Source organism: Bos indicus x Bos taurus, chromosome 10 (genome assembly GCF_003369695.1).
Source record: "Bos indicus x Bos taurus breed Angus x Brahman F1 hybrid chromosome 10, Bos_hybrid_MaternalHap_v2.0, whole genome shotgun sequence".
Classification (NCBI taxonomy): domain Eukaryota; kingdom Metazoa; phylum Chordata; class Mammalia; order Artiodactyla; family Bovidae; genus Bos; species Bos indicus x Bos taurus.
The window spans coordinates 31,331,623-31,357,475 of NC_040085.1; the positions used below are offsets into that span (position 1 = coordinate 31,331,623).

Below are 25,853 nucleotides of genomic sequence, written 5' to 3' on the forward strand. Positions count from 1 at the left end.
CTAATCTGGGGGAAATAGTCACAACAGACTTCTCACATTTGATATTAATGCAGATTCTGATTCAGTGGGTATGGGGTGTTACCTAAGACTGTGTTTCTAACAAGCTCCCAGGTGTTGCCCAATGCTGCTTGTTCATAGATCATAATTTGAGTACCAGGGCTGTGGTGGAAAGAACAGGATTTGGCATCAAAAGACCTAGGTTTGAATTCTGACTATATAAATTAATGGCTATGTGATCTTAGGGGCTTCCCTGGTGGCTCAGATGGTAAAGAATTGCCTGCAGTGCTGGAGACCCAGGTTCAATCCCTGGGTTGGGACGATCCCCTGGAGAAGGAAATGGCAACCCATTTCAGTATTCTTACCTGGAGAATCCCATGGGCAGAGGAGCCTGATGAGCTACAGTCCATGAGATCGCAAAGAGTCAGACATGACTGAGTGACTAACACTTACACTTATGTGATCTTGAATGCAATGAGTTGTCTCTCTGCCTCAATTTTCTTGTTTGTAAAAAGGGAACTTTTTTGGAATTGTGGATAAAACATTTAGAGGGAGCTATATGTGACTAAGAAAGTGACAAGAAAGCCAAGAAAAAAATCTAGTTAGATAGCTGCCTCATCAAAGTAAAACAAAGCTTGAAATGTAAAAATAAAATAAAACCATAGACCTACTAGAAGAACTACTACTTCAGAAGCTACTGAAGATTTGTAAAATTTTGGAAGGGAAAAGCCTTTCTAATCAAAACCAAAGATAGAAATTATGAAAAAAGGTTGATAGCTTTGTCAGCAAAAAACTAAAGACTTCAATGTGGGTTTTTTTTTTAATAAATAAAAAACAAACACTTATAAACATACTCTTGCCATATAATTCAGAATTTTCTCTCCTTGGTATTTACCCAAATGAGTTGAAAACTTATGTCTATATAAGAACTGCATGTAAATATTTACAGTAGGTTTATTCATAATTGCCCAAACTTGGAAGCAACTAAGATATCCTTATCTAGGTGAATGGATAAATAAACTGTGGTACATTTAGACAATTAAATATTATTCAGCTAAAAAGAAATGAGCTACCAAGCCAAGAAAAGATGTGAAGGAAGCTTAAATCTATATTATTAAGTGAAAGAAGCCAATCTAAAAAGGCTATATACTGTATCATTGAAACAGTATGACATTCTGGAAAAAGGCAAAACTATGGAGACTATAGAAAGATCAGTGGTTTCCAGGGGTTAGAGAGGAGGGAAGGATGAGTAGGAAGAGGATAGAAGGTTTGTAGGGCAGTGGACAGAGAAGGCAATGGCACCCCACTCCAGTACTCTTGCCTGGAAAATCCCATGGACGCAGGAGCCTGGTGGGCTGCAGTCCATGGGGCTGCTAAGAGTGAGACACGACTGAGCGACTTCACTTTCACTCTTCACTTTCATGCATTGGAGAAGGAAGTGGCAACCCACTCCAGTGTTCTTGCCTGGAGAATCCCAGGGACAGGGGAGCCTGGTGGGCTGCTGTCTATGGGGTTGCACAGAGTTGGACACGACTGAAGCAACTTAACAGCAGCAGCAACAGCAGGGCAGTGGAATTATTCTGTATGATGATGTAATTGTGGATATATATCATTATACATTTGTCCAGACCTATAGAATCTATAACACCAAGAGTGAATCCTAATGTAAACTATGGATTTGGGGTGACAATGATGTGTCGGTGTAGGTTAGGTTCATCAATGGTAACGTATGTACCACTCTGGTGCAGGATGTTGGTTGTGTGGGATGTCAATAGTGGGAAGGCTGTATTGCAGGGATAAAGGATACATAGGAACTCTCTTTACTTTATACTTAATTTTGCTGTGAATCTAAAAGTACTCTAAAAAATTCTATTAAAAGTAGTATATATATAAAAAACCAAACAGGGACTTCCCTGGCGGTCCAGTGGTTAAGACTGCACCTTCCAACGCCTGGAGTGCAGTTCCATCCCTGGTCAGAGAGCTAAGATCCCACATGCCTCGGGGCCAAAAAACCCCAAACAAACTTAAAAGAGAAGCAATATTGTAACAAAGTCAATAAAGATTTTTGAAACAGTCCACATTAAAAAAAAAATCCATAAACCAAAGTAAAGGTCAAAAGACAAATGGGGTAAAATACTACAGACATATTATATCATATATATTTAAATTTAATTAAGGAATTAAACTTTAAAAATCTATATGAAATTATTAAAAAAGAAAATACTCAATTAGACCAATGAGCAAAGGACATAGACAACTAGAAAAACTAATATAGTTGACCTGTAAACTAAATGACACTGATCTCCATTAACAATCAGATAAACAAATTTTAAATGAACAGGTAACATTAAGAATTACAGACTTTTATTTTTCTAAGATGATGTCTAATGTTAGCCAGGGTGTAGGAAAAGGTACCCAGAGAAGGCAATGGCACCCCACTCCAGTACTCTTGCCTGGAAAATCCCATGGACAGAGGAGCCTGGTGGGCTGCAGTCCATGGGGTCGCTAGGAGTTGGACACGACTGAGCGACTTCACTTTCACTTTTCACTTTCACGCATTGGAGAAGGAAATGGCAACCCACTCCAGTGTTCTTGCCTGGAGAATCCCGGGGACGGGGGAGCCTGGTGAGCTTCCGTCTATGGGGTTGCATGGAGTCAGACACGACTGTAGTGACTTAGCAGCAGCAGGAAAAGGTACCTTCTCATACATTGCTGGAGATGGTATAAATTGGCACTTTTCTGGAGTCCATACTTACCAAAAATCTTGAAAATGCACATTCAAGACGTCTGCTTCTCAACATAAAACTTAAGATGAAATGACTGAGAGCTTTCTTCTGAGATCAGAAACAGGACAAAGACGTCTGCTTTTACCACTTCTATTTAACATGCTGTGCTGTGCCTGTGCTTACTCGATCTGTCTTGTCTGACTCTGCAACACTATGGACTGCAGCCCTCCAGGCTCCTCTGTCCATGGGGCTTCTCCAGGCAAGAATACTGTCATGGATTCTCATGCCCTCTCCTCCAGGGGATCTTCCCAACCCAGGGATTGAACCCAGGTCTCCTGCATTGTAGGCAGATTCTTTACCAGCTGAGCTACCAGGGAAGCCCATTTAGCATCCTACTAAGATTCTAGTCAGTACAATAAAGCAAGTAAAAGAAAAGGTATCTAGATTGGATAGAAAAAGTAAAACCATCTTTATTTGCAGAAAATATGACCATCTATGTAGAAAATTCTAAGGAATCTACCAAAAAAACTGGGGTTTCCCTTGTGGCTCAGCTAGTAAACAATCCGCTGGCAATGCAGGAGACCTGGATTTGATCCCTGGATTGGGAAAATCCCCTGGAGGAGGGAAAGGATACCTACTCCAGTATTCTGGCCTGGAGAATTCCATGGACTGTATAGTCCATGGGGTCGCAAACAGTTGGACACAACAGAGACTTTCACACACTTACTTCACCAAAAAAGCTAGTAGAACTAATGAGTTTAGCAGGATTGCTAGGTATAAGACAAAAACCTCTATTTTTTATACACTAGCAATGAATAATTGGACAATGAACTAAAAACTCAATATAATTTGCAATGCATTAAATATATTAAATACTTAGGGGTAAATCTGATTAAAATGTACAAGGTCTGTACACTGATAGCTACAGAGCATTTCTGGGAGAAATAAAGAAGGTCTAAACAAATGGAAATATATACTTGTGGGTATGTATATATGCTTGTGGATCAGAAGACTCAATATTGCTAAGATGTCAATTTTCTTTAAACTTATAAACATATTCAGTGCAATCCTAGCATGTTTTTATTTTTTGTTAATTGACAAGTTGATTCTAAATTCACATGTAAATGCAAAGAATCTAAAATAGCCAAAACAACTTAAAAAAAAAAAACAAAGTTGGAAGATTTACACTACCTAATTTCAAAACTCATTGTAAAGATACAGAAATCAAGGCAGCACGATATTGGTATAAAGATAGACTAATATATCAAAAGAACAAATAGAGTCTAAAAACAGACCCACACATACTGGTTAATTGACTTTTGACACAATGCAAATGCAATTCAATGGACAAGGAAAGTCTTTTCAACTAATAATGCTAGTTGGACATCCATGTGTGAAAAGATGAACTTTGATCTATACCTTCCACTATATGTAAAAGTGATCTCAAAATGATTATAAATGAAGATGTAAAGAACAAAACAATGCAGAAAACCTTTGTGAACTTGTGTAGGGAAAGGTTTCTTAGATGATACTAAAAGCATGCTCCATAAAAGAAAAAAATTGATAAATTAGATGATCAAAATTACAAACTCCTGACCTTTGATACTGTAAACAAAATGAAAAGAAATCACAGACTAGGAGACTATATTTTCAGATATCTGATAAAGGACTTGCATCTGAAACATAAAGACTTCTTAAAGTTCAATATTAAGAAAACAGGGAGTTCCCTGGCAGTCCAGTGGTTAGGACTTGAGCTTTCACTGCCATAGCCTGGGTTTAGTCCCTGGCTGGAGAACTAAGATCCCGCAATCTGTGTGACATGGCCAAAAAAAAAAAAAGTGAATTAAAAAAAAACAAAAACAAAAAACCCACACCAAGGTACCATTATACACCTATTAGAATGTCTGAATCATACCAGTTGTTGGTAAGGATGTGGAGCAACTAGAACTCTTATGCATTACCAGTGGAATGTAAGCTAGTAACAATCACTTTGGAAACAGTTTGGCAGTTTTTAAAAAGTGAAGCATGCACCTACCACATGACCCAGCAGGGGAGGAGCAGAGGGACGGATACAAAAGGCATGAGTAGGCTTGTTGGGGTGAAGGGTTTACTCATTACCTTGACTGTTGTGATGGTTCACAGTTGTATACCTCTGCTGAAACTCATCAAATCGTGTACTTTAATTATGCACAATCTATGATGTCAAGTATACCTTTCCTAATTGTTAGAAATGCTCACACTTCTCAGAAATTTTATCCTGAAGGAATAATGAATATAAAGCTTATCTAAGGAATGTCTAACAGCGTATCATTATAACAGTGAAAAGCTGTGCCTGGTTGTTCTCCCATGAAAAGACTAGTTAAGCAGATGATGGATTCCTATGTAGTCTCTGAAAATCGTGTTATATGAGAAGAGTATTAATCACCTGAGAAAATGCTCAGAATATATTTTTAAGTGGAAAAAAGCAGATGACAGAAGTGAATCCATGCAATTGCTATGGAAAACGGGATGGCAGTTCTTCCAAAAAAGATAGAACTACTATAGTATCCACCAATCCTATTTTTGGGTATATATCCTAAAGAATTGAAAGTAGGGCCTCTAGGAGATATTTGTACATTCAAGTTCATAGCAGCTCCACTCACAATAGTCAAGAGGTTAAAGCAACCTAAGTGTCAATTGATAGATGAATGGATAAACGTTTAAACAAAATGTGTATATATACATACAATGAAATGTTATTCAGCCTTAAAAAAGGAAAGAAATCCTGTCACATGCCACAATCTGGATCAAACCTGAAAACATTATGCTACATGATATATGCTCTGACCCCTTTATCCTTTCTGCTGCCTAGAATGTGGGTAGAGGTGCAACAGCCATATTGGAAACTACCATATGGAAGGAAAACTTGAGGATGGCAGAAGCAACAGCTGAAAGGAGCTGGGTCCCTGATTAGAAATAGAGATCTTTTAGATCTTTAGATCTTTAAGCCTCTTTAGATCTTTTCAGTTATGTAGTAAAAGCAATGCTAACTGATACAGAATTTGAATACATGAATCAAGAATTCAGGACATTACCCTGGCTAGAAATAAAGGTTTGAGAGTTTTCAAAATAGACGCAGGAGTAGAAATTCTGGGTGTGGATGAGATTGCTTTAAGGAGGGTACAGTGATCAGGGAGCAGAACTGAGGAGAGAGCCTCAAGTAATATCAGCACTTAAAGGAGAGAGGAGAGGGGATGCCAGAGAAGGGATTTGAAATGGGAATAAATCCAGGACAGAAGGCGTCCAGCACATTGGGCCCCTCTCCTCGAGGGCTGGGTTGGAGTCCCTGATGTGTGCCCCTTGTGTACACAGCTCTCATGGAGCTTCCTCTGCGTACCGCAAGCCCGTGTTTCCGTGTAGGCCTCCTGCGTGGGACCAGAAGGAAGCTCCTTGAAGTGCGGGGTCAATTGTTCATCCTTTTCATTGTCCCCCAGTGCCTACAGCAGTGACTGGCACGTTGTTGGGAAGGCAATAAATATTTGCAACGGAACTGAACTGAACTGCTGTTGGCAAGGAAGTCTCGGGAAGGGAGGGTTTCAGGAAGGAGGGAGTGGTCTGCAGGGCCAAATGTGGAGAACAATCGAGTAAGATAAGGCCTGTAAAGAGCCGGTGCCTTTTGGCTCAGTGTATCTGGCAATTATCTGACGACATTGGTGACCTTGGGGAGAAGTGTTTTCGTGGGGACATAGGGGCAGAAAACATCTGTGGGGCAGGGCGCCTGGGCTGCATGGCAGTGTGGAATGATGGCTGCTCTTGGGAAGACTGGGGGAGAGAAGAGTTTTATTTAATTTTTCTATTAAATCAAGTTGCAACAACTGAGACCATGTGGCTAGAGCCTGTGTTCCACAAGAGAAGCCACCACAGTGAGAAGCCCACGCACCACAACTAGAGAAAAGCCGAGCACAGCAATGAAGACCCAGTGCACCCAAAATTAAAATAAAATTTAAAAAAATTGTTATAGGTGGAGAGCAGGGAACCTGAGGAGGGAGCCTCCTTGTCCTCCCCAGGACCCTATGCCCTCACCCTCTCGGAACTGATGACACATGTCCTTATCCCTTGTGTGGTCCTTACTTATCCCCAGCTCCATGACATCACCAGCATTGTTTTAGAAGCTAAGTCACTTTTTAACTTCTCACATCTGTTGACAACATACAAAAGCATAAACTATGTTTTCACGTTTTCCCCTGAACCCAAATCTAACTTTCTAGGAAGCAGAAGCTGTTCACGGACCGCGGTGTATCAGGTAGGTGCTCGGCTGATGCTGGCTGCCCTTCTTTCCTCTCCATCAGTGCTTCATGAAAACCATCTGAGCTTCAAACAGCACATATCAGCAAGGGCTGGTTCTCCGCTGGCCACTGACACACTTCATAACAGCAGAGGGACACCCCATCATGAGAAAGGAGGGACCCCTGAAGGCGGGAAGGCTGGCATGGCTTTCTCACGCCTCTGGCAGCACATGTGGGAAGCCCAGACAGGGATGAGGGCAGGAGTTATGCATAGATTGCAGCATCATAAATGAAAGCCAATGAGTTGACAGCATTCACCCACATGGCCAGTTTATTCCAGGTTCAAATAATACAATGACTTTATAAACCTTGTTTTACATTGATGAATCCAAGGCAGGGCTGCCTTCACCTTACAATACACACACAGGTATTTTGATAAACACAGGTCTTCTGGCTCACTCTGATAATTTGAAGAGAATCTGTCTTGGGAGATAGAAAGAAAAGATGGCAGAGTGGAGGCAGCTGGCTGCTCTGATGGCGGAGACAGTGGGGTCCTCAGTCAGCATTTTCTGGAGGGGACCAGGTCCAGTTTATCAAGGGCTCAGGGGAGGTGATGGACTCATGCTTTCTGGCTTATGAGAGAGTACAGCTAAATTCATTCCTCTCAGACTTCAATATGCATCTAAGTATCACCTAGAGGCAGGGGAGAGGAGGTGAAGAATCTTCTTAAATGTAGATTCTGAGTCAGTATGGCTGGGGTGTGGCCTGAGTCTCTGCATTTCTAATCAGTTTCCCTTGAGTTTCAAGGATATAAATCAGAGGATGATTTTGGTAAACTTTTGGCACCTGTCACCACGCATCTCCTAACATCCAAAGGACTGCTTAGGGAGCACAGTGGCCGTGTCTTCCAGATGTGCTGGGCTTCGTGAGGGCCACATGCCTTTCTGGTCACATGTCCCATCGCCCTGGCTTCTCAATGGCTCAGGTTACACATTTCTTCAGTTAAGTTCCTGGCCTGATTGGAGACCGGATACTTTGAGATTTTGTGTCCCAGGGCTTTGACAGTGATTCATCTGGAAACCAACTCGACGGATGAGTGTTTTCCTTAGGGTTAACCTGGTCCTTTCTGGGTTGATCCTTTCCAGTTTTGTTATCTGAGTGTCTCTTCAAGAGCTGGGATACACTGGCCATGGTGCTTACATAATAAATAAGAGGAATGCAACTCAGAAATAAATAATCCCATCTGGGAACCAGACAGGAGGTGGTAAGAGGATAGGGATATGCTCAGGGAGCAGGCTGGTCAGCGAGTGGCCACCACACTCACCTGATGCCTGATGTACCTGCCCAGACCTTGCTGAGCTGTATCCCAGATCCTTGTTCGGTGGACTTGAGCTACAGACGTGGACTTTGCCTGCCATAACACTGGAGCTGGTTGCTCAGCAAGGCTGCCCAGGCCAGATCACAGGGTGAATCATCAGTCCTGGGGCTCTGAGTAGCTGCAGAGGGGCTGTCGAAACCCCATCAGTTTTTCGTGTTTGTTGCTGAACAGACCAGAATGCCTCTAGTGCACCACCTAGATCTTCAAGCATTACACTTCCTATTAATATGAGGCTTCATAAAAATAAGTCACAAAATACAATTGTCTATGAAAATCACAAGAATACAATTGCCTTAACTTAAAAAAAAACATTTTTTCCAGAGAACCCAGAATGCTTCTCAAGTCCTCTGGTGCATTCCCCAAGCAGAGTGGAGTAGTGAGGGGAGGGTTTTGAGTTCCTCCTGTGAGTTCGAGATTACTGGGGAACCAGCCTCTTATATAAAGTCAGGTCATGCTGTTATTATCCATTCTTTAGGCGTATGTGGGCGCCTGTGGCTTTTGGAACCCCTTCCCTGCAAGGAAGGTTTTAAAAAATTCCAGTGGATATAAGGCCCCCATACATCCCTTTATTATGTTCCTTTATCTCTGTCTCTCTCAATTCTCCTTTTTAATGTTAATTTTTTTTGATAGAAAGCCCAGGCCAGCCATGCTAGAGAGCAGAGCTGGCTGTGCGGCTGGTCAGCCCTGGTGGGTTCTATACCTCTGATGCTAGAAGCAGACACAGGATCGGTGAGGTGCCCTGGGACCTTAGGGAGGACACTGGCTCTTCTGGCGTTTCCTCTCTACTGCCAGTCGCAAGGCCTGAAGGAGCTTGTCCTTGTTATTCAGGATGTTATACTCAGAAAGCTTCACCAGCTTGTCGAAGGCAGCCTCAGTGTATGTCAGCTCCTTGGTGGCGTAGGGAGTTTTGGGACCGTAGATGTCAACCTGGCCCTGCTCCAACTCCTCGGGGCTTCGTTCCACACCTGGAGGAGCAGAAGGACTCACTGTAGCCCTTTATGTGTGAACTTGTAATGGCTTGTTTCTGGCTCTCCCTGTGAGGCCCACCCCAGCACATTCACAGGAAAACAGGCACATGTTGCACACTCACACGCACATGCGCACATGCATCTCCCAGTCCCCCGGGGCAGGGACACAGCTTGGCTATCTCAGGATCGCCATGGTACTAGCACAGATCCAGCCTGTGAATGACTGAAAGAGTGGAATTGGATATCGCTGGGGCCTGGGGCCTGGGGCCTGGGGCCTGGGGGCTTGTTGTTTCTCACCAAAGCCAAGGTTGGTTCAGACTGGAGCTAAGCCAGGCTCCCCCTGTTAGTGCTCTTGGAAGACCACACACATCAAAGAGCTCGCTGTCCAAGGTCAGGGGCGGGTGGGACCTGAGCTCACCGCAGCTTACCTGGGGCCTTGTAATTTTGGAAGGTGTCGCAGATGAGTGGGAAAAAGGTCACGATGGGGGTGTCGGGCTCCTGGGAGTTCTCCAGCAGGTAGCACTCCTTGAGGCTATCCTCCTCCTTCTGCAGCTCGTATTTGAGGAAGGGGATGTTCTGCACGGCACAGTACTCACAGGTTTGCTTCATGGGCTAGAACATCACAGGAGGACATTGTGTGAGTTTCAGGAGGGGTGAGGGTGGACCAGAAACACAGAGTTCTTAGCTCCAGCTTCCTGATTTCCCCAGCTAACAACTCAGGTCTCCCACTGCTTTGCCTATCTGTGCTATATTTAGGACAAAGCTGGGTCAGGATGAAGAGCCTGAGGCAGGATGAAGAGCCTGAGGCAGTAGGTTGGTGTGTGTCCAGCCATAAGCTCCTGCCCCAAGTAAAATGGACAGAAGCCTTTTGATGATGCTTCACCCAACACAGACCTGGAACTGTGGGTGGCCCCAGAGAGGGTGACAGCCATGGCTGGCCAGGCTCCTGTGGGACATGCATGGGATTTGAAACTGACGAAGTGCCACAGGGCCAGAGAGAACTCTTAAAGGGCATCTTTGTAAACATGATGTAACAAGAACGGCAGACTTTAACTCAGAGCAGTATCCCTTTCATTCTACTCCCTGTTCTGTGTTCACCAGCTGCACGATCTTAAGCAAGCCACTGACCCTCTCTGTGTCACCTCCGTCTCCTATAACATGGGAAGAACAGCAGTTACCATCTACCTCCAAGAGCTGGCACAAGGATCAAGTAAGCTTTGTTTACAAACTTCAGTTATTATCACTGGTGTCATCCTTGTCGTCTGTCTTCATGCCCCTTTCCTTGGCCTCAGGATAGGACTGTATTACGACAGACCAAAACCCAGTGTCTTTCCCTTGAAAATCCAGACATTTTCAAAAGGAAATAAATTTTAAAAAAGTCTCTGGTCCTAACCCTTTGGTGTAAGTACATGGAGGCTCATACTCTGGAGTTGGAGGAATTGTGTGATCCTTTTGAAACTAGAACATTACAAACTCCTAGGATGGTACAATACTTTAGAATTGACTGGGCTGTATTAAGGTTATTTTTTAAAACTCTTTTTTCTCTTTGCAGCTGGAAGAATTTCCAAATATGGGAAATGCTTTAATGTAAGAATAAAATTGGAATTAGCTCGGGGAATCTAGTAAACCTGGGTCCCATCACATGAGGGCCCGTGGGCTGCCCCCTGAGGTTTGGTTGTCTAGCCTGCATCATAACCTCCACCTAACCCCCCGCATAGGGGCTTGAGTGACTCTGATGCTAAGTGTAGGAGCCTGTGGGGAGTGGGGTGGGAGCCTTTCTCTGCTGCACTCACCTTTGTCTGGGACCCAGCACAGTAATTAAGGTGGATAATGAGGTCAACTTTTCTCTCAGGCCTGAGGAGGGGCGCGTAGCTGGAGTTGACAAAGAATGCGGTGTCCAGCAGGCACAGGTGTTTCACAGATCCTGTCAGCTGGTTTGGGAAGCCGTCCAGCACCGTGTCTGAAAGTCAGGCTTCCAGTTATCCTCACTCCTCACCTCCTGATCTCAGCCGGTGGTCAAAGGCACCTGGTGCCCTGCCCGGAGCTCCTCTACTTCAGCCTGGCCTCCCACCCTCCCCTCCACCAGGGTGCCCGGTGAGTCCCAGTGCTCCTGCTGGGTGGCGTGAGGAAGAACAGCCTAATCTATGGAGTTTTAGCAAAAAAAAAAAAAGCTATGGTTTTTCCAGTAGTCATGTATGGATGTGAGAGTTGGACCATAAAGAAAGCTGAGTGCCGAAGAATTGATGCTTTTGAACTGTGGTGATGGAGAAAACTCTTGAGAGGCCCTTGGACTGCAAAGATATCAAACCAGTCCATCCTAAAGAAAATCAACCCTGAATATTCCTCAGAAGGACTGATGCTGAAGCTGAAGCTCCAATACTTTGGCCACCTAATGCAAAGAACTGACTCACTGGAAAAGACCCTGATGCTGGGAAAGATTGAAGGCAGGAGGAGAAGGAGATGACAGAGGATGAGATGGTTAGATGGCATCAACAACTCAATGGACATGAGTTTGAGCAGGCTCTGGGAGTTGGTGACAGACAGGGAAGCCTGGCGTGCTGCAATCCATGGGATTGCAAAGAGTTGGACACAACTGAGTGACTGAACTGAACTGAAACGGTTTAGCAAGTCTTTTACAGAATATGCACAGAAAGCCCACAAAGCCTCAGCCACAGAGCTTGTGGGGAGCAGGGGCTTAAGAGGAGCCTATAAATGAGTACAGACTGTGGACCAGGAGCCAGCTGCCCTTCTTGCCCCAGATAGGACAAAGATTATTAGGGCAGGCTCAAGCAGCCATATGCAGACCATGGCCAAGTAAAATACCAAAGATGGTGGAATATCAACCTTAGAGCCTTGGCAGGGTGGGATGGGGCCTGGAGTGGAAGCTGCCAGACCACAGTTTAAGATCCAGCTAGCTCTGCACTCACCATTAGGAGGATCTTGCACTGGGCCATCCCCGCCCAACTCTGGGGGCCACACCCACAAAAGGGGCCCCCAGAACACAGCTGTAGAAAGTCAGAACCCACACACTCCCCACCTGTAAAACGGGGCCAATTTCTACCTGCTGGGGTTCTTATACAGATGCTATCTAGAGATATAGCATAGATTCAATTAATTAAATAGGCCACTACTCCACTCACTGGTCAAAGCTTCACCAAATTCAGAATACACCATGGGGAGAGCCTGCCACTTGGCCGGATGAACATGGGCAGACGTTTTCTCATCCTTTCTCCCTGGCAGCCTCTACACCCACTTCTCCTTCCTCCAAACAGAGGCAGCAGGTAGGGATACCTTTCCACATGGAGAACTGGCTGTTCTGGAGGTAGTCGGTGTGCAGCTGCAGCCCCAGCAGGAAATTGTGGAACTTGGAGACAAAGGCCCTGTGGGTGAGGATGTCGCGGAAAGTGTTGGACAGCCAGGATGCTGGCGTCACCACCGTGGTGTCCAGGACATTGGCATCACATTTGGGGATTTCAGGCAGGAGTGGCTCGTCTTCTGCAGGGTGGTAGGGGGAGATGGAGGTCACAGGGCTGGGGTCCCCAGGCTGCCCAGGTGAAGCATTGCCCGAGTGCCCCGCACCCAGAGGTCCATCTGTAAGTGCAGTGCACACCTTTCTTGCCTAGTTCTCAAGGCTTTCGCATTAGAGCTAGGAGGACCCAGGGGAGAGACATGCAACAGGAGTAAGGTAGTGGAGAGGGAGCCAGGGTGATTGGCAAGGAGGCGTTCCCAAGAGGACAGAGTCCAGAAGGGCAGCCTTTAGCAGCATTCATATATCCCCACCCTCTTCAGCTTTCCCGGGTGTCGTGCAGCTCTGCCAAGCCTACTGCATGGCGCGTCCCCCTACCCCCCGCCCCAGCCAGGCCAGAGCTAGCACAAGTGTGTCCACCTAGAGTCACCTGCCTCTCCAGGCAGGGTAGCCTCTCTAGCCCTAGCTGCCTGATGATGAAACATGAGGCAGGTGGTCTGTGCTCAGTTTGTGACCTACCTCCCCACCCCTATGTCTCCCAATCAAGAGAAGAGGCCAGTAGGTCACCCACCAATATCATGCACTCTATCCCTTGTCCACTTGTGAAAAAACTCCTCCGAGGTATGGGATAGGTTCCAGGCGTCAAGCAGGTTCAGGGAGAAGATGCTACTCCACAAACCTAGAGGCAGGACCAACCATGAGCAGCTCTGTCCAAGAACCTCCAGGCCCACCCCAATATTGGCCTTGATGACCCTCTAAGTCAGGATGCTCAGGGAGAGGGACAGGCTTTGACTTCCCTCTCCTTGTGGAGCAGCTCGACATAAGTGACTCAGCTCTTTTCTACTCTCCTCTTGGAACTGGGAGAGGGCAGTTGGGGCTTCCCAGGTGGTCCAGTGGGTAAAGAATCCACCTGCCAACTCAGGAGATGTGGACTAGGTCCTTGGGTTGGAAAGATCCCCCGGAAGAGGGCATAGCAACCCACTCCAGTATTCTTGCCTGGAGAATCCCCATGGACAGAGGAGCCTGGCGGGCTATAGTCCATGGGGTCGCAAAGAGTCAGCCACGACTGAACAACTGAACCGAACTGATAAGGTTGTTTTTACTCTTAAGCTCAAGTTACAGATGAGAAAACTGAAGCTCAGGAAGGTTAGGTAAATTGACCAACTTTGAGCAGCTAACAAATGAGAAACCAGAGTCCATGCCCCAGTGTCTTACCTACAGACCTCTGAGCCACATACCAGATAGCAAAGGTGTTCAGAGAAAGGAGAGGCTGCTGGGGGCTGTGGGCCTCAGGGCGGACTTCCCTTAAAAAACAGGGCTTAAGTGGGACTTTCCAAGAGGGCTGGATTTGGGGTAGACGGAAGGGAGAGGAAGGCAGACAACCAGCCTAAGTAAGGGTGTAACTGATTGTTGAAGCTGTTGAGAGGGGTCTATTTTTTGCAGTCTCCCTTTGATGGGTATAGTTCGGGCTCTGAAGGGGATGACTCTATGAGTGGACGTCACAGTCAGGCCCCTGCACTCAACGGGCCAGCCTTCTGGAGGACCTGGGAGCATAGTGAAACTGGGCCAGGCTTCCCCAGAGACTCTGTCTTCACCCTAAGGTCCCCTCTGGCCTCTTAGAGCCCAGGGGCAGAGTCAACCCCTGGAAACAGGCATGTTGCTGCCTGGAGATGGAGACTGAGGAAAGGGGCAGAAGTTCCAGAAACTTCCATCTCAGCCTGCCACTCCCAGTCTGGTTCTGAACAGACACCAGGGAGACAACGGAGACAAAGACATTGGGAGAGTCCCCTTTGGTCCCCAGTGACCCGGGGACCCTGTTAGGTCCTTCTGGACCCAAAGGGTCACAGGCAGATCAGGACAGTCTGGGAGGCTAGTCTCAGGTTAGGTCAGGAGCCTCTCTTGGGATGAGGGGATGCTGACAGATGCCAGGAGGGTCACATGCCCAAGGAATAACCCACACTAGCCCCCGCACCTGGGACAAGATCCTGGGGGGAACAGAGAGTGTTTATTTGTCAGTCCTCTAATCAAGGCGGAGCCTGTTCAGCATGGAGCTGGGTTCCCAGGGGCCTCCCCCAGCCAAGAGTCACCTAGCATATAGCACATCCGCGACTCTGGGATTCTCTTCATCAGCCGCCCCATGAAGAACTCGGAGCCGAAGAGCTCTGTGGGGATGAAGGCTCCATACTTCTGCATGCCTACCTCGTAGGGGGAGAACTCGAACCACTCTGCACACGAAGAAGGGCAGATGTCAGCCTCCTGCCCGGACGGCCTCGCCCACCGTGCCTCAAGGAGCCTGGGACCGGGAGGCCGCAGTCCTCCTGCAGGACACAAGGGGGAGCCCGTGGCCAGCTTCTGAGGGCCCGCAAGACAGTTTTGCCACCTGCACAGGCTCATTTGCTCTTCAAAATGGGATAAACCAGGACCAAAAACGGACCCGGAAGCTGGGCAGGTCTCTAGAGTCCTTCCATCCGGCAGCTTAAGAAATATCTAGGATTCTTTCTCTTGACGACTTTTATTTCCTCTGTCTCATCAAATCTCTGCTCAGGGAAACCCCAGTACTCTGCCACCCATCCCCTACATGCATCTGAGCAGAAGCAGGGAGCAAAGTGGACTTCCTCAGCTGTCAGCACAGTATTTTGGTGCGGAGGTTGGCAAAGGTGTGGTGGAGAGGTGTGTGCTGTGGGTACTGAGTGCCTTTGCCTGCTGAGAAGGGACCCCTTCGTAAAATTGCTAGTCACCAGTGTTACCTCTGAAATCCTGGTTGCTTACATCATCCTTGACATTGATGGTGAGGTAGATGGGCAGGGGGTTCTGGCCATGGCACAAAGCAGCACGCTGATCTGACAGTTTGCATTCATTTCTCTGTGGGGAAAAATAATGGTTAAGGGGAAGAAGCAGACAAGCTGCCTGAAAGCAGTGCAAAATAGAGAACAGTCTGGACCTCTGGCAGCCCATTTCCGGCTCCTGAGCCCACCAGGCTTCTGCGGAGGTCTCAGCTGATACCAGCCAAACCTGCTCTGAAAATGCATCCGGAGAATGCTCACTTGTCCTTGGGCTGGTCACCACCTCAGACACACAGACCCGGTGGTACTGGGTCTGCAGTTTAGGTCTGACCCTCAGAGTCCCAGGGTTCTCCTCATGTCTCAGGGGCCACAGAATGAGAAGGTAGGGGTAGAAGGGGCCACCACTGCCCCCCTTCATCCTCATCATCTTCCACCCCACTCAAACTAGACCAGCTGTATTAAAAATAAGAAATCTGCTTTGCATGTTGGGATCTCAAATTTGTTTGAGAAGAATAAAGACTTTTCTTTTTTAAAAAACAAAAGGCTTGGAAACTGGGCACCAGATGGCAGTCAAGTTCCAAGTCCCCAAAGCACAGTGCAGTCTAATCACAGTGGGTGTCCTGCAGATCCTCCTAGACCATAGGCCACCTCCCACAGTGAATCAGCCTGTGTAGACAAGGCCAGGCTCTAACCCCAGACCAAGCAGCTGCCTGTTGGCTGACATCCATGGTTGTCCAAGTGTGTGAAGACCACGGAACCTTTATGGGATGGTAAACACACGTGTGGGTCAAACAACTGTTGTTCAATCATTCAGATCCCATGGACTGCAGCATGCAAGGCTTCCCTGTCCTTCACTATCTCCCAGAGTTTGTTCAAACTCATGTCCATTGAGTCGGTAATGCCATCCAACCATCTCATCCTCTGTCACCCCCTTCTACTCCTGCCTTCAATTTTTCCTAGCATCAGGGTCTTTTCCAATGAGTCAGCTCTTTGCATCAGGTGGCCAAAGTATTGGAACTTCAGCTTCAGCCTCAGTCCTTCCAATGAATATTCAGAGTTGATTGGAGGGACTGATGAAAGCCTCCTTTGAAAGGCCAACAGGATGCCTATCACAACTGGGCCCAGAGATGCAGGTACCATGGAGCTGACCATCCTGGAAGGAGAAGACATTGCGGACTCAGGGAAGAGCCCAGTCCACATTCACTATCAAGGGGTCCTGAGGGAAAGAGGCCCCTGCCTTGGCCAGAGTGGAAGAGCAGAGGCCTCCTTCCTTCAGCCCTAGACTTGCTTTCCTGGAAACCTCGGCTCCTTCCCACACCAAACCGGACATGGATGATGGACGATGCTCAGACTTCTAATGTTAAAGGCCTTGGCACATTCCTCCTCATCACATGGGACAGTAACCACTGTTAGAAATACTAACTACCACTTATTGACGAAATCCCCATTCAAGGAATAGCACAGAGCAGAGCCAGAATTCAAACCCTGTCCTGCTGGAAACCAAAAGCCAACACCCTCAGCCTCTGCCTGCCCTTTTCCATCATGGGGATAGAGTAGATGGTGGGTTATCAAAAGTGGCAGGGATCCACTGAAAGCTGTGAGGGCCCCAGTCTGAATCCCACTGCCTAGCACAGTTCCTGGCATGCAGGAGGTTCTTAATTTTGTTGAAAGAATGAATGAGGGAGTGAATGAATGTTGAAGATGAGCTTTGGGCCGTCCTTGGTTGCTCAAATTTTGTGTTTTATGGAAGAAGGGGTCTACTAGAAAATAATTTGCTGTCCCTCTTCCTTCTGGCAAGTTCTTATTGAATTCAGAACTCTTCAGACACCTTCGGGAATGGGGCAGACAGTCAGTCCTAGGCCTGGATAGAAATTAGGTGGGAAGCCCTATTTTGGTGTCAAGCAACAGCCAAAGTTAGATCCTTCCTGGGGCCCATGCCGTCAGAAGTGTCCAGGTGTTAGCTGAGCTCACTGCAATGTCTGGGTCCACAGCATCCCATGGGCATCCCACTGCCCCACCATGGCGGACATGGCTCTCACAGCAACTGGGTCCCAGTCCAAGTAGGTTCTCTTCATGAGCACATACTGCTCAGATCATTGGATAGCAGAGCTGGAAGGAACCTCCCTGAGCTCATCCTCTGTGTGGTGGCCATGAGAAGGGGCCCAGGCCATGACAGAGGGATCTTGAGTCACGCCCATTCTGTGGGGGGCGGGTTGCCAGACTCCTCTGACAGCCAGCTTGGCTGGAGGACTGTCCGAGGGTCCACATAGTGGACTAGGATGCTTCCACCCAGCCTTTCTTCCCTCTCTCTTCCACTTGGGGTCAGGCTTGTATCACAGTCTGACAGCTCCCTCCCCATTTTCTCTCATAGGTTCTCAGAGGAAAAGCTGCCTCTCTGCAGGGTTGCACCAAAGCCACCCCCAGTGGAGGGCCTCAGTCATATTTAAAAGGATGTGGGAAGACAATCCCACCGTCTGGCTCCATCGTGCGTTCTGATGTCTCAAGCTTCTTACAGTCCAAGGATGCATCTGCACGCAAGTCTAACTCCCTCACGGTGCGACGTATCTCCCGATGCCCTCATGAAGGCAGAAGGCTGGGCATCAGCCCCGAGCAGGTTGGGCCCCAAGGGAAACTGAGCACCTACCTCATCCCCCAGACAGGCCTCAATCAGCAGGCCCCAGAAGTCTGTGAAGGTGACCTTGTAGCCTTCCTGCCTGCGCTGCTGGAGCTCCTCCTCGAATTTGAGGAGCTGGTCTGGGAACAGGGCAGGCATCTTATCCTTGACCACGTGCCTCCGTGCCTCGAGGATGGCACGCTCCAGGTTTTTGGAGGACCAGTCAGGGTCACGGTACAAGGTAGCCATGGTCCTGGAGAGAGAGACAGGCATGGCTGATAGAGCTGAGCCAGGCCTGGTCTGATGGACCCTGGGCTCTGGCAGGAAAGAAGGTGGGCAGGTCATGGGAAGCCCTCACCTGCCAGGAGAGGAGCCTGAAGGAAAGGGGATGAGGCCTGGCAGTGAAGGGGAGAAGAGTCTCACTCTGTGTCACAACTGCTGCTATTTCTTGACTGCCTGTCATGTGCCAGGTGAAGAACATTATTTAACAGTGAGGATTCTGGGCCCAGGTCTGCCTGGGTTCAAAACTAGACTCTGCCACTCACCAGCTGCGTGATCTGGGCAAGTCACCTACTTGCTCCTCACCTTAGTTTCCCCATCTGTGGACTGGGGAGAATGATGGTAACTGTACCTACCTCACGGCATTACTGTGATGATGACATGAATTAATATAAAATGGTGAGGACAGTACCTGGCCTAAAGTTAGTGGTGGGCCATAGAGTGGTGGGGCCAACATTTGGCCCTGGGTTTGTGTGTGCTAAGTCGCTTCAGTTGTGTCTGACTCTGCGGCCCTGTGAACTATAGCCCACCAGGCTCCTCTGTCCATGGGATTCTCCAGGCAAGAATACTGGAATAGGTTGCCATGCCTTCCTCCAGGGGATCTTCCCAACCCAGGGGTCAAACCCGTGTCTCTTACATCTCCTGCATTGACAGACCAGTTCTTTACCACTAGCACAACTGACCCCAGGCTTGGCAGATTCCAAGTTCTAGACTCTTTCTACTCTGTCACATTAATTTTTACAATTATGATGCCAGCTAAAGATTCATTACTTTGCCAACAAAGGTCCATCTAGTCAAGGCTATGGTTTTTCCAGTGGCCATGTATGGATGTGAGAGTTGGACTGTGAAGGAAGCTGAGCGCCAAAGAATTGATGCTTTTGAACTGTGGTGTTGGAGAAGACTCTTGAGAGTCCCTTGGACTGCAAGGAGATCCAACCAGTCCATTCTGAAGGAGATCAGCCCTGGGATTTCTTTGGAAGGAATGATGCTAAAGCTGAAACACCAGTACTTTGGCCACCTCATGCGAAGAGTTGACTCATTGAAAAAGACTCTGATGCTGGGAGGGATTGGGAGCAGGAGGAGAAGGGGACGACAGAGGATGAGATGGCTGGATGGCATCACTGACTCAATGGACATGAGTTTGAGTGAACTCCGGGAGTTGGTGATGGACAGGGAGGCCTGGTGTGCTGCGATTCATGGGGTCACAAAGAGTTGGACACGACTGAGCGACTGAACTGAACTGAAAGATTCATTTCCCCTTTTTCTTCTTAACTTCTCTGTGGGCAGTCGGGAGGAGTAGAACAAAGATGGAGATCCCCAGCCCTGGGTCTTTGCCTCTGTCTGCCTTTGCTTAACCTGGACACAGTTTCTTCAGTCTAGGTCAGGATCGCCAGGGATCGCCCTCCCCACGGGGATCTGGCCTTCAGCTGCCCAACTGTCTGAGCCGCGGCCTCTGGCTTCAGGAGAGTTCTTCAACAAAAAAGCACTCTGCTCTCCATTAGTTTCACGTGGTTACTTTTATACTTTTAAAAAGCTTTCAAAGATGTTACAAAGGATTGATTTTGATTTTTAAAAACTCCTTCCCAGCGCTTTCCCAGGCCAGGAGACACCCCACCCCCACCCTAGCACAGCCTGGGTTCCTTCCGGTTTCCTGCCTGATCCAGAGATAGGCCAGGAGGAGGTAGACACCCCTCTACCCCGATGCAAGCAGGTCTGTCTCCTTAGCCCACTTCCCATGGGCAGCAGTTTATCAGTGAGGATTGAGAATGTAGGCCCTGGACTCAACCTGGGTTGAAATCCCAGCTCCACCACTCATTAGCTGAGTGACCTTGGACCAATCCCTTCTTTTCTCCAGCTGTAAAATGAGCATAATGACAACATCTTCCTCATAGTCTTGTTAGGAAGAAATGAGAGGGTCCATGGGAAACAGTCTCCCCGGGACTCGGTACAGAGGCAACGCCAGTAATTGTCAGCTATCCTCTGTCCCCTCTGGGCTGAAGCCTCAGGGCCTCTGGTGTGCCAGGAACCCTTGGCTTTCCTCACATCTGTCCACTCAAATGAAAGCTACCCAGAGTCCTCCAGGATGAGGAGCACAGGTTGGGGCCTGGAAGGTTCTGGGGCTTACTAGTTCCCACAGAATAAGACTCAGCCCTGGCCGAGAGGCTCTGGGCTGTCACGAGGCCTGGGTCATCCTAGACCAGGGCTGCATCATGACTTTGGTGGGCCCCTTCCACCATAAAAAATAGTAAAAAAAAAAAAAAATTATCTTTTATGACTGTTGTGTAAAGACAAATATAGTAATATTATTTATTAAAACATTTTCTTCAACCTAGAAGTTCTTTCCATTTTTCCTGATCTTAAAAGAAATTCAAACATTTTTGTGCCCCCCCACCCCCGCCCCAGCATCTGTGGAGAAGCCGTCCTCACACTGGCCTCTCCTGTGGCAGAGCTGAGGGCTCACACTCCCCGTTCACCAGCAAGAGTGAGGAGCCGGGAGCCCGAGGCGGCCCACAGGGCAGAGGGAGCGCACGGGGCGGGCTGGGCTGTTATGTGGGCAGCCAGGGCAGCGGGGCCAGCTCCTCCCACCCCAGGAGACTTGGCACGGTCGGTCTGAGAGAGGACAGCTGCCTCTCCCCGGCAGGATGGGGTCGGTGGAAGCAGTGGCTCACTCCTGGTTGGCCACCACACTGCTGGGCCCCTGCCGTAGTAAACGGAAGTCACGGCCAACACACGTCCTTTGTGTACCCAGTCCTGGGAGAGCATCTCGCAACAACCCCATGAGGTCAGTGCTGTTACTATCCCCACTTTACAGCTACAGAAAATGAGACTCGGAGAAGTTAAGCTGTATGCCCAAGGTCACACAGCTGTGAGTGGTGACAGGTGTCACGAGTCACTCTATCTTGGGGCAGAGGAGCTTCACCAGAAACCCCCCTCCTGGCCAACCTGTTGCCTGCTTGCTCTGGGCTTCACCAGACACGTCCCCGGCTCCTTACCAGGTGGCCCCAGACAGGCCGGTGATATAGCTGGCACAGTTCAGGATGTTCAGCTTCTGCAGCGCCAGCAAGTGGCCATACATGGCGGTCATAGATCTTGTTCCACCCCCAGTGGCCATGATGGCTATCAGCGGGACCTGGGGGCACATGGAGCGGGCTGTCGGGATGAGGCTGGACAGCAGAAGACTTGGAATGACAGGAGCTTAGAAAGAACAGTGGAGGAGGAGAAGAGAGCTACAGAGAGCAGGGGCGGGGGGAATTGAGCAACCTGAAAACTGCTTTTCACACAGTGTCAGGCCACTTGGTAGGTTTAGAGCTGGACCTTATCTCTCAACCCAATGGTTGGTGTCAGGCTTGGTAAATCAGAAAGTCACATAGGAGCTCTTAGCACTGTGAATCTAGCCCTCAGTTAAAAGAGGATGAACTGGGGCCAGAGGGCTGGGTGACTTGCTCAAAAATCCAACCAGTGTGATTCTTTAATGGCTGTGAATCAGTATCTGCTATAAGAGGATCTGATGTTAGAGCATCAAGGCCAGGCTCGGCTCGTGATATGTGCTCAGAATAAACCGTATGTTTAGGAGCAGGAACAGATGGATTTTTGATATGGGAAGGAGCAAGGTTGTCATCTGTGGGCTTACATAGGTTTAAGATGCCCTTGGTGTGTTTCCCTACAGATGGGAGAGGGAGGTGTGGGGTCTTTACCAAGACTCACTTTGTTTTCGTTTGAATGGGGACTGTGAGGACTATTGTCAGCCGAAGCCCTGTCACAGCCATCCTAAGTGGCGAGGTCTCTGTCCACACTGTGGTTAGCCTTAGAAGGGGAACTCTCGGCGGGCTGACTGCTGCTCACGGGAGTGTGGGCCCCAGCCCACACCAGGGAGATGACAGAGGGCACAGAGGCTCTGTCGTCTGCCCTGTGCACAGAAGCTGGCCCTGCAGGCGGAAGCTGCTTGTCTTCAGTCCCCGACTGCAGTTCATTCTGTGTGTGTGTGTGTGTGTGTGTGTGTGTGTGTGTGTGTGTGTGTGTGTGTGTTCACGCCTATTTGGGGGAAGGGAGAATTAAAGAATGAAGGGCCTACGGCTTACAGAGGCAATGTGTGGCATGTGTGAGCTAGGGGAGCTCTCAAGGTTTCCCTGGCTGGGAAAAGGGGGCCACGTGGTCCCGTGTAGCTAGGACATCACTCATTGTCTCAGGATGTCAGTGCAGGAGAGGAGCTGCTGGGCTCCTTCCTTTCCTTCTACTCTACCCTCCCTGCCCCTGTGACTACACAGCTGAATCACATCCTACAGTGATGAAGCACAGCCCTCACCTGGGCGCCTGGAACCTTGGCACTAAGGACCACAGGAAAGGCAGTGCCGCCCTGGGGCATGGGAGGGACTGCAGGGCTAAGCCGGCAGGCACGGTTTGGAAGGACAAGTTTGACTTGGAGTGGACCTCCGTTCACCCACCTCATCTGCCCGCAGGTCCTCCTCCAGCTGCAGCACCTCCTTCAGCGCCTGGGCTGCCACCACCCTCCGTTTCTGCAGGAACTCCAGTTCTGCCTGACACAGGCTGAAGCCCAGCCGCACGTCCAGCGCCTGGGAACTATGGGGACAGAGGACCTTGGCTGAGCAGGCCTGTAGATTCCATCTTCATGGAGAAGACATGGTTTTAGGGTCAGTTGGACCTAGGCTTGAGGCCTGGTTCTGCCAGGTGTCACCTCTGTGACCTTGGGCCTCTGCTTTCTCATCTGTAAAATGGGACTAATCGTGCTTTACTCCTGACAATGAGCCACCAAATGTAAAGCCCCCAAAGCCTTAGCTGGTGCACTGTGAGCAGGTACTTAACACTATTAGGTATTCATTGAACCCTATGCTTTCTCAATAAGTTCTGGAAAGTGCTGGAAGGCGTCCCCCAGGCACCTGCTAGAGCCTGAGGCCAGACATGGTGACAAGGGTCCCTGAGACCCTTTTAGCCAATCCCTCTGAATAAAGCAAGGGCTTCCCAGGTAGTCAGTGGTAGAGAACCTGCCAATGCAGAAAATCCAAGAGATATGGGTTCAATCCCTGGATCGGGAAGATCCCCTGGAGGAGGAAATGGCAACCCACGCCAGTATTCTTGCCTGGAAAATCCCACGGACAGAGGAGCTTGGAGGACTGCAGTCCTCGGGGTTTCAAGGAGTCAGACATGACTAAGCACAAACACACACATACTCACACACACACTTCTGAATAAGACTGTACCATAAGGGCTCTCGAGAGCTGGATAAACGAGGCCTTGTTCTCACGGTACTCATATTCCTTTCTGCTCCCAGAGTAAGACTCCTCCTTCACACTCTCGCTGTAATCCTGTCATCCCTACAGGTCTACAAGGCGGGTGGGGCAGAAGAAACATGTCCAACACTTGTCCTCTTTTTATCATATCCCTGATCTGAGCAAGTCCAGGCTTATGGCCTGGCATTCAAGCCCCACCTGGTCTGTCCAGCCTCACCTCCTGCTACTTTCTAGGAGGGTCCGTTGGCTCCCAGAGCCCAGGAGCAGTGTGGGTCCTGAGCCTCCTTCCTCTGCCCACCAACATCCCTTGTATCCTCCAAGGTCCTGCTCCCCAGGCAAATGAACCTTTGAGAATTTCTGACCTGAGTCTTAGTGACCTGTGTAATTAACAAGGTCATATCTCCTTGAAGGCAGAATCTGGGGACTGTCCCATCTGTTCCCTCTGTGTCTAGTACAGGCCTGCAGACACAGCTGTCAGGAAATTTTCCCTTGGTCTCAAGAAGGAATGAATAATCAAATAGCAATAATAATAACATTAGTTGATATTTTCAGACTGTCCCACTTCTCAGATCACTGATTTCCTCACATGTGTTATCTCACTGGATCCTCAAAGCAACCCAACCATGGACCATGCCTTTAGTATTGCTGTAATTTGCAGATGAAAAAAAAAATGAGACTTAGAGGGGCTTAATAACTTGATCGAGGACAAAACAGCTGTCACTGTAAATGGAAGCAACAGTCACTTGATCTTCAACAAGGGTGTCAAGACAATTCAAAAGGGAAAGAATCATCTTTTCACCAAATGATGCTGAGACAATGGATATCCACATGCCAAGAGTCCAAGAGTGAAGTTGGACCCCTATTTCACAATATGTACATATGTATTCACATATATATAAATTAACTCAAAATCAATCATAGACTCACATGTGAGAGCTAGGACTATAACACTCTTAAAAGAAAACATGGGAGTAAATCTTCTTGACCTTGGATTAGGCAATGGTGTTTTAAATATGACACCAAGAGCCCAAGTGACAAAGGAAAAATATACATACGCTGAAATTCACCAAAACTGAAAATTTCTGTGCTTCAAAGAACACTATTAAGAACGTGAAAGACAATCTTCAGAATAGGAAAAAATATTTAGAAGTCATATATCTGACAAGGGGCTTGTATCAAAATATACAAAGAAATTTTACAAGTCAACAATAAAAGGCAAATCACCCACTTTAAAATGGGCAAAAGATTTGAATAAATATTTCTCTGAAGAAGATACACAAATGGCCTGTAAGCCTATGAAAAGATGCCCAACATCACTGGCCATCACTGAAATGCAAATCAAAACCACAAGATACCACATCCTTAAAGAGAAATGAGTCAGAGGGACAGACAGAAAGAGGGTACTTTACCAGGGTGTAGACTTCATGTGTAATTCACAGTTCTCATTCTGGGAAGTGAAAGATGAAAAGTTTGTCAGGGATGACAAGTTTAGAGCCAAGAGTTCCCAACCAAAGAAGTGGAGACTCACCACACTGTCCACCCCGACCTGACTCCAGACATACGCGTGGGCACACACTCATGTTCTCTTCTGGACATGACCCTCCCCACCATCCTGGACTCAGCCTCCACACACTGTCTTTGGCTCCACACTGCAGCCCAGCAGTCTCCTACCCCACAAGACTCCTCTACCCTACCAGAAATCATCCTCCTTCACGGCCCCCCAGGCTCTCCCCATCTCCTTGTCACAGGAGCTCCAGGCTAAGCTGCTCAGGGGCCCCTTCCCAGACCCCAGGCCCTCACCAAAGGCAAGGTCACTGCCTGGCCGTCGGGGAGGCAGTGGAGGGACTGGCACACAGGGCCCTTCTGGCGCGCACAGCAGCAAAGCTGGAAGGAGGGCAGGTGTGTGAGGGGGAGGGCCCCTCCCGCTGCCCACCACTCCCAGTCCCCTAACCCCCACACCTCTCCCAGTCCCCTATACCCCCCACCACCACCTCTTCCAGTCCCCTACCCCCCACACCTCTCCCAGGCCCCTACCCCCCACACCTCTCCCAGTCCCTTATACCCCCCATCACCACCTCTCCCAGGCCCCTACCCCCCACACCTCTCCCAGTCCCCTATACCCCCCAACACC

At 48.4% G+C, this 25,853-nt stretch overlaps 1 protein-coding gene across 1 annotated transcript in view; it reads right to left on the reverse strand.

Moving 5' to 3' along the window:
- Nucleotides 1-7,301: 7,301 nt before the first annotated feature.
- PLA2G4E (phospholipase A2 group IVE) overlaps nt 7,302-25,853 on the reverse strand; it is an 80,947-nt gene continuing 62,395 nt past the window's right edge. The window contains exons 9-20 of the mRNA XM_027553620.1: nt 25,523-25,606; nt 25,132-25,169; nt 22,919-23,054; nt 21,470-21,606; nt 18,228-18,450; nt 15,548-15,662; nt 14,888-15,025; nt 13,372-13,479; nt 12,626-12,829; nt 11,128-11,294; nt 9,763-9,946; nt 7,302-9,331 (exon numbers count right to left, since the gene is read on the reverse strand). Of these exons, the coding sequence (XP_027409421.1) occupies nt 9,114-9,331; nt 9,763-9,946; nt 11,128-11,294; nt 12,626-12,829; nt 13,372-13,479; nt 14,888-15,025; nt 15,548-15,662; nt 18,228-18,450; nt 21,470-21,606; nt 22,919-23,054; nt 25,132-25,169; nt 25,523-25,606 (1,752 nt within the window). The 3' untranslated portion in view covers nt 7,302-9,113. The remainder of the gene's footprint in view (nt 9,332-9,762; nt 9,947-11,127; nt 11,295-12,625; nt 12,830-13,371; nt 13,480-14,887; nt 15,026-15,547; nt 15,663-18,227; nt 18,451-21,469; nt 21,607-22,918; nt 23,055-25,131; nt 25,170-25,522; nt 25,607-25,853) is intronic.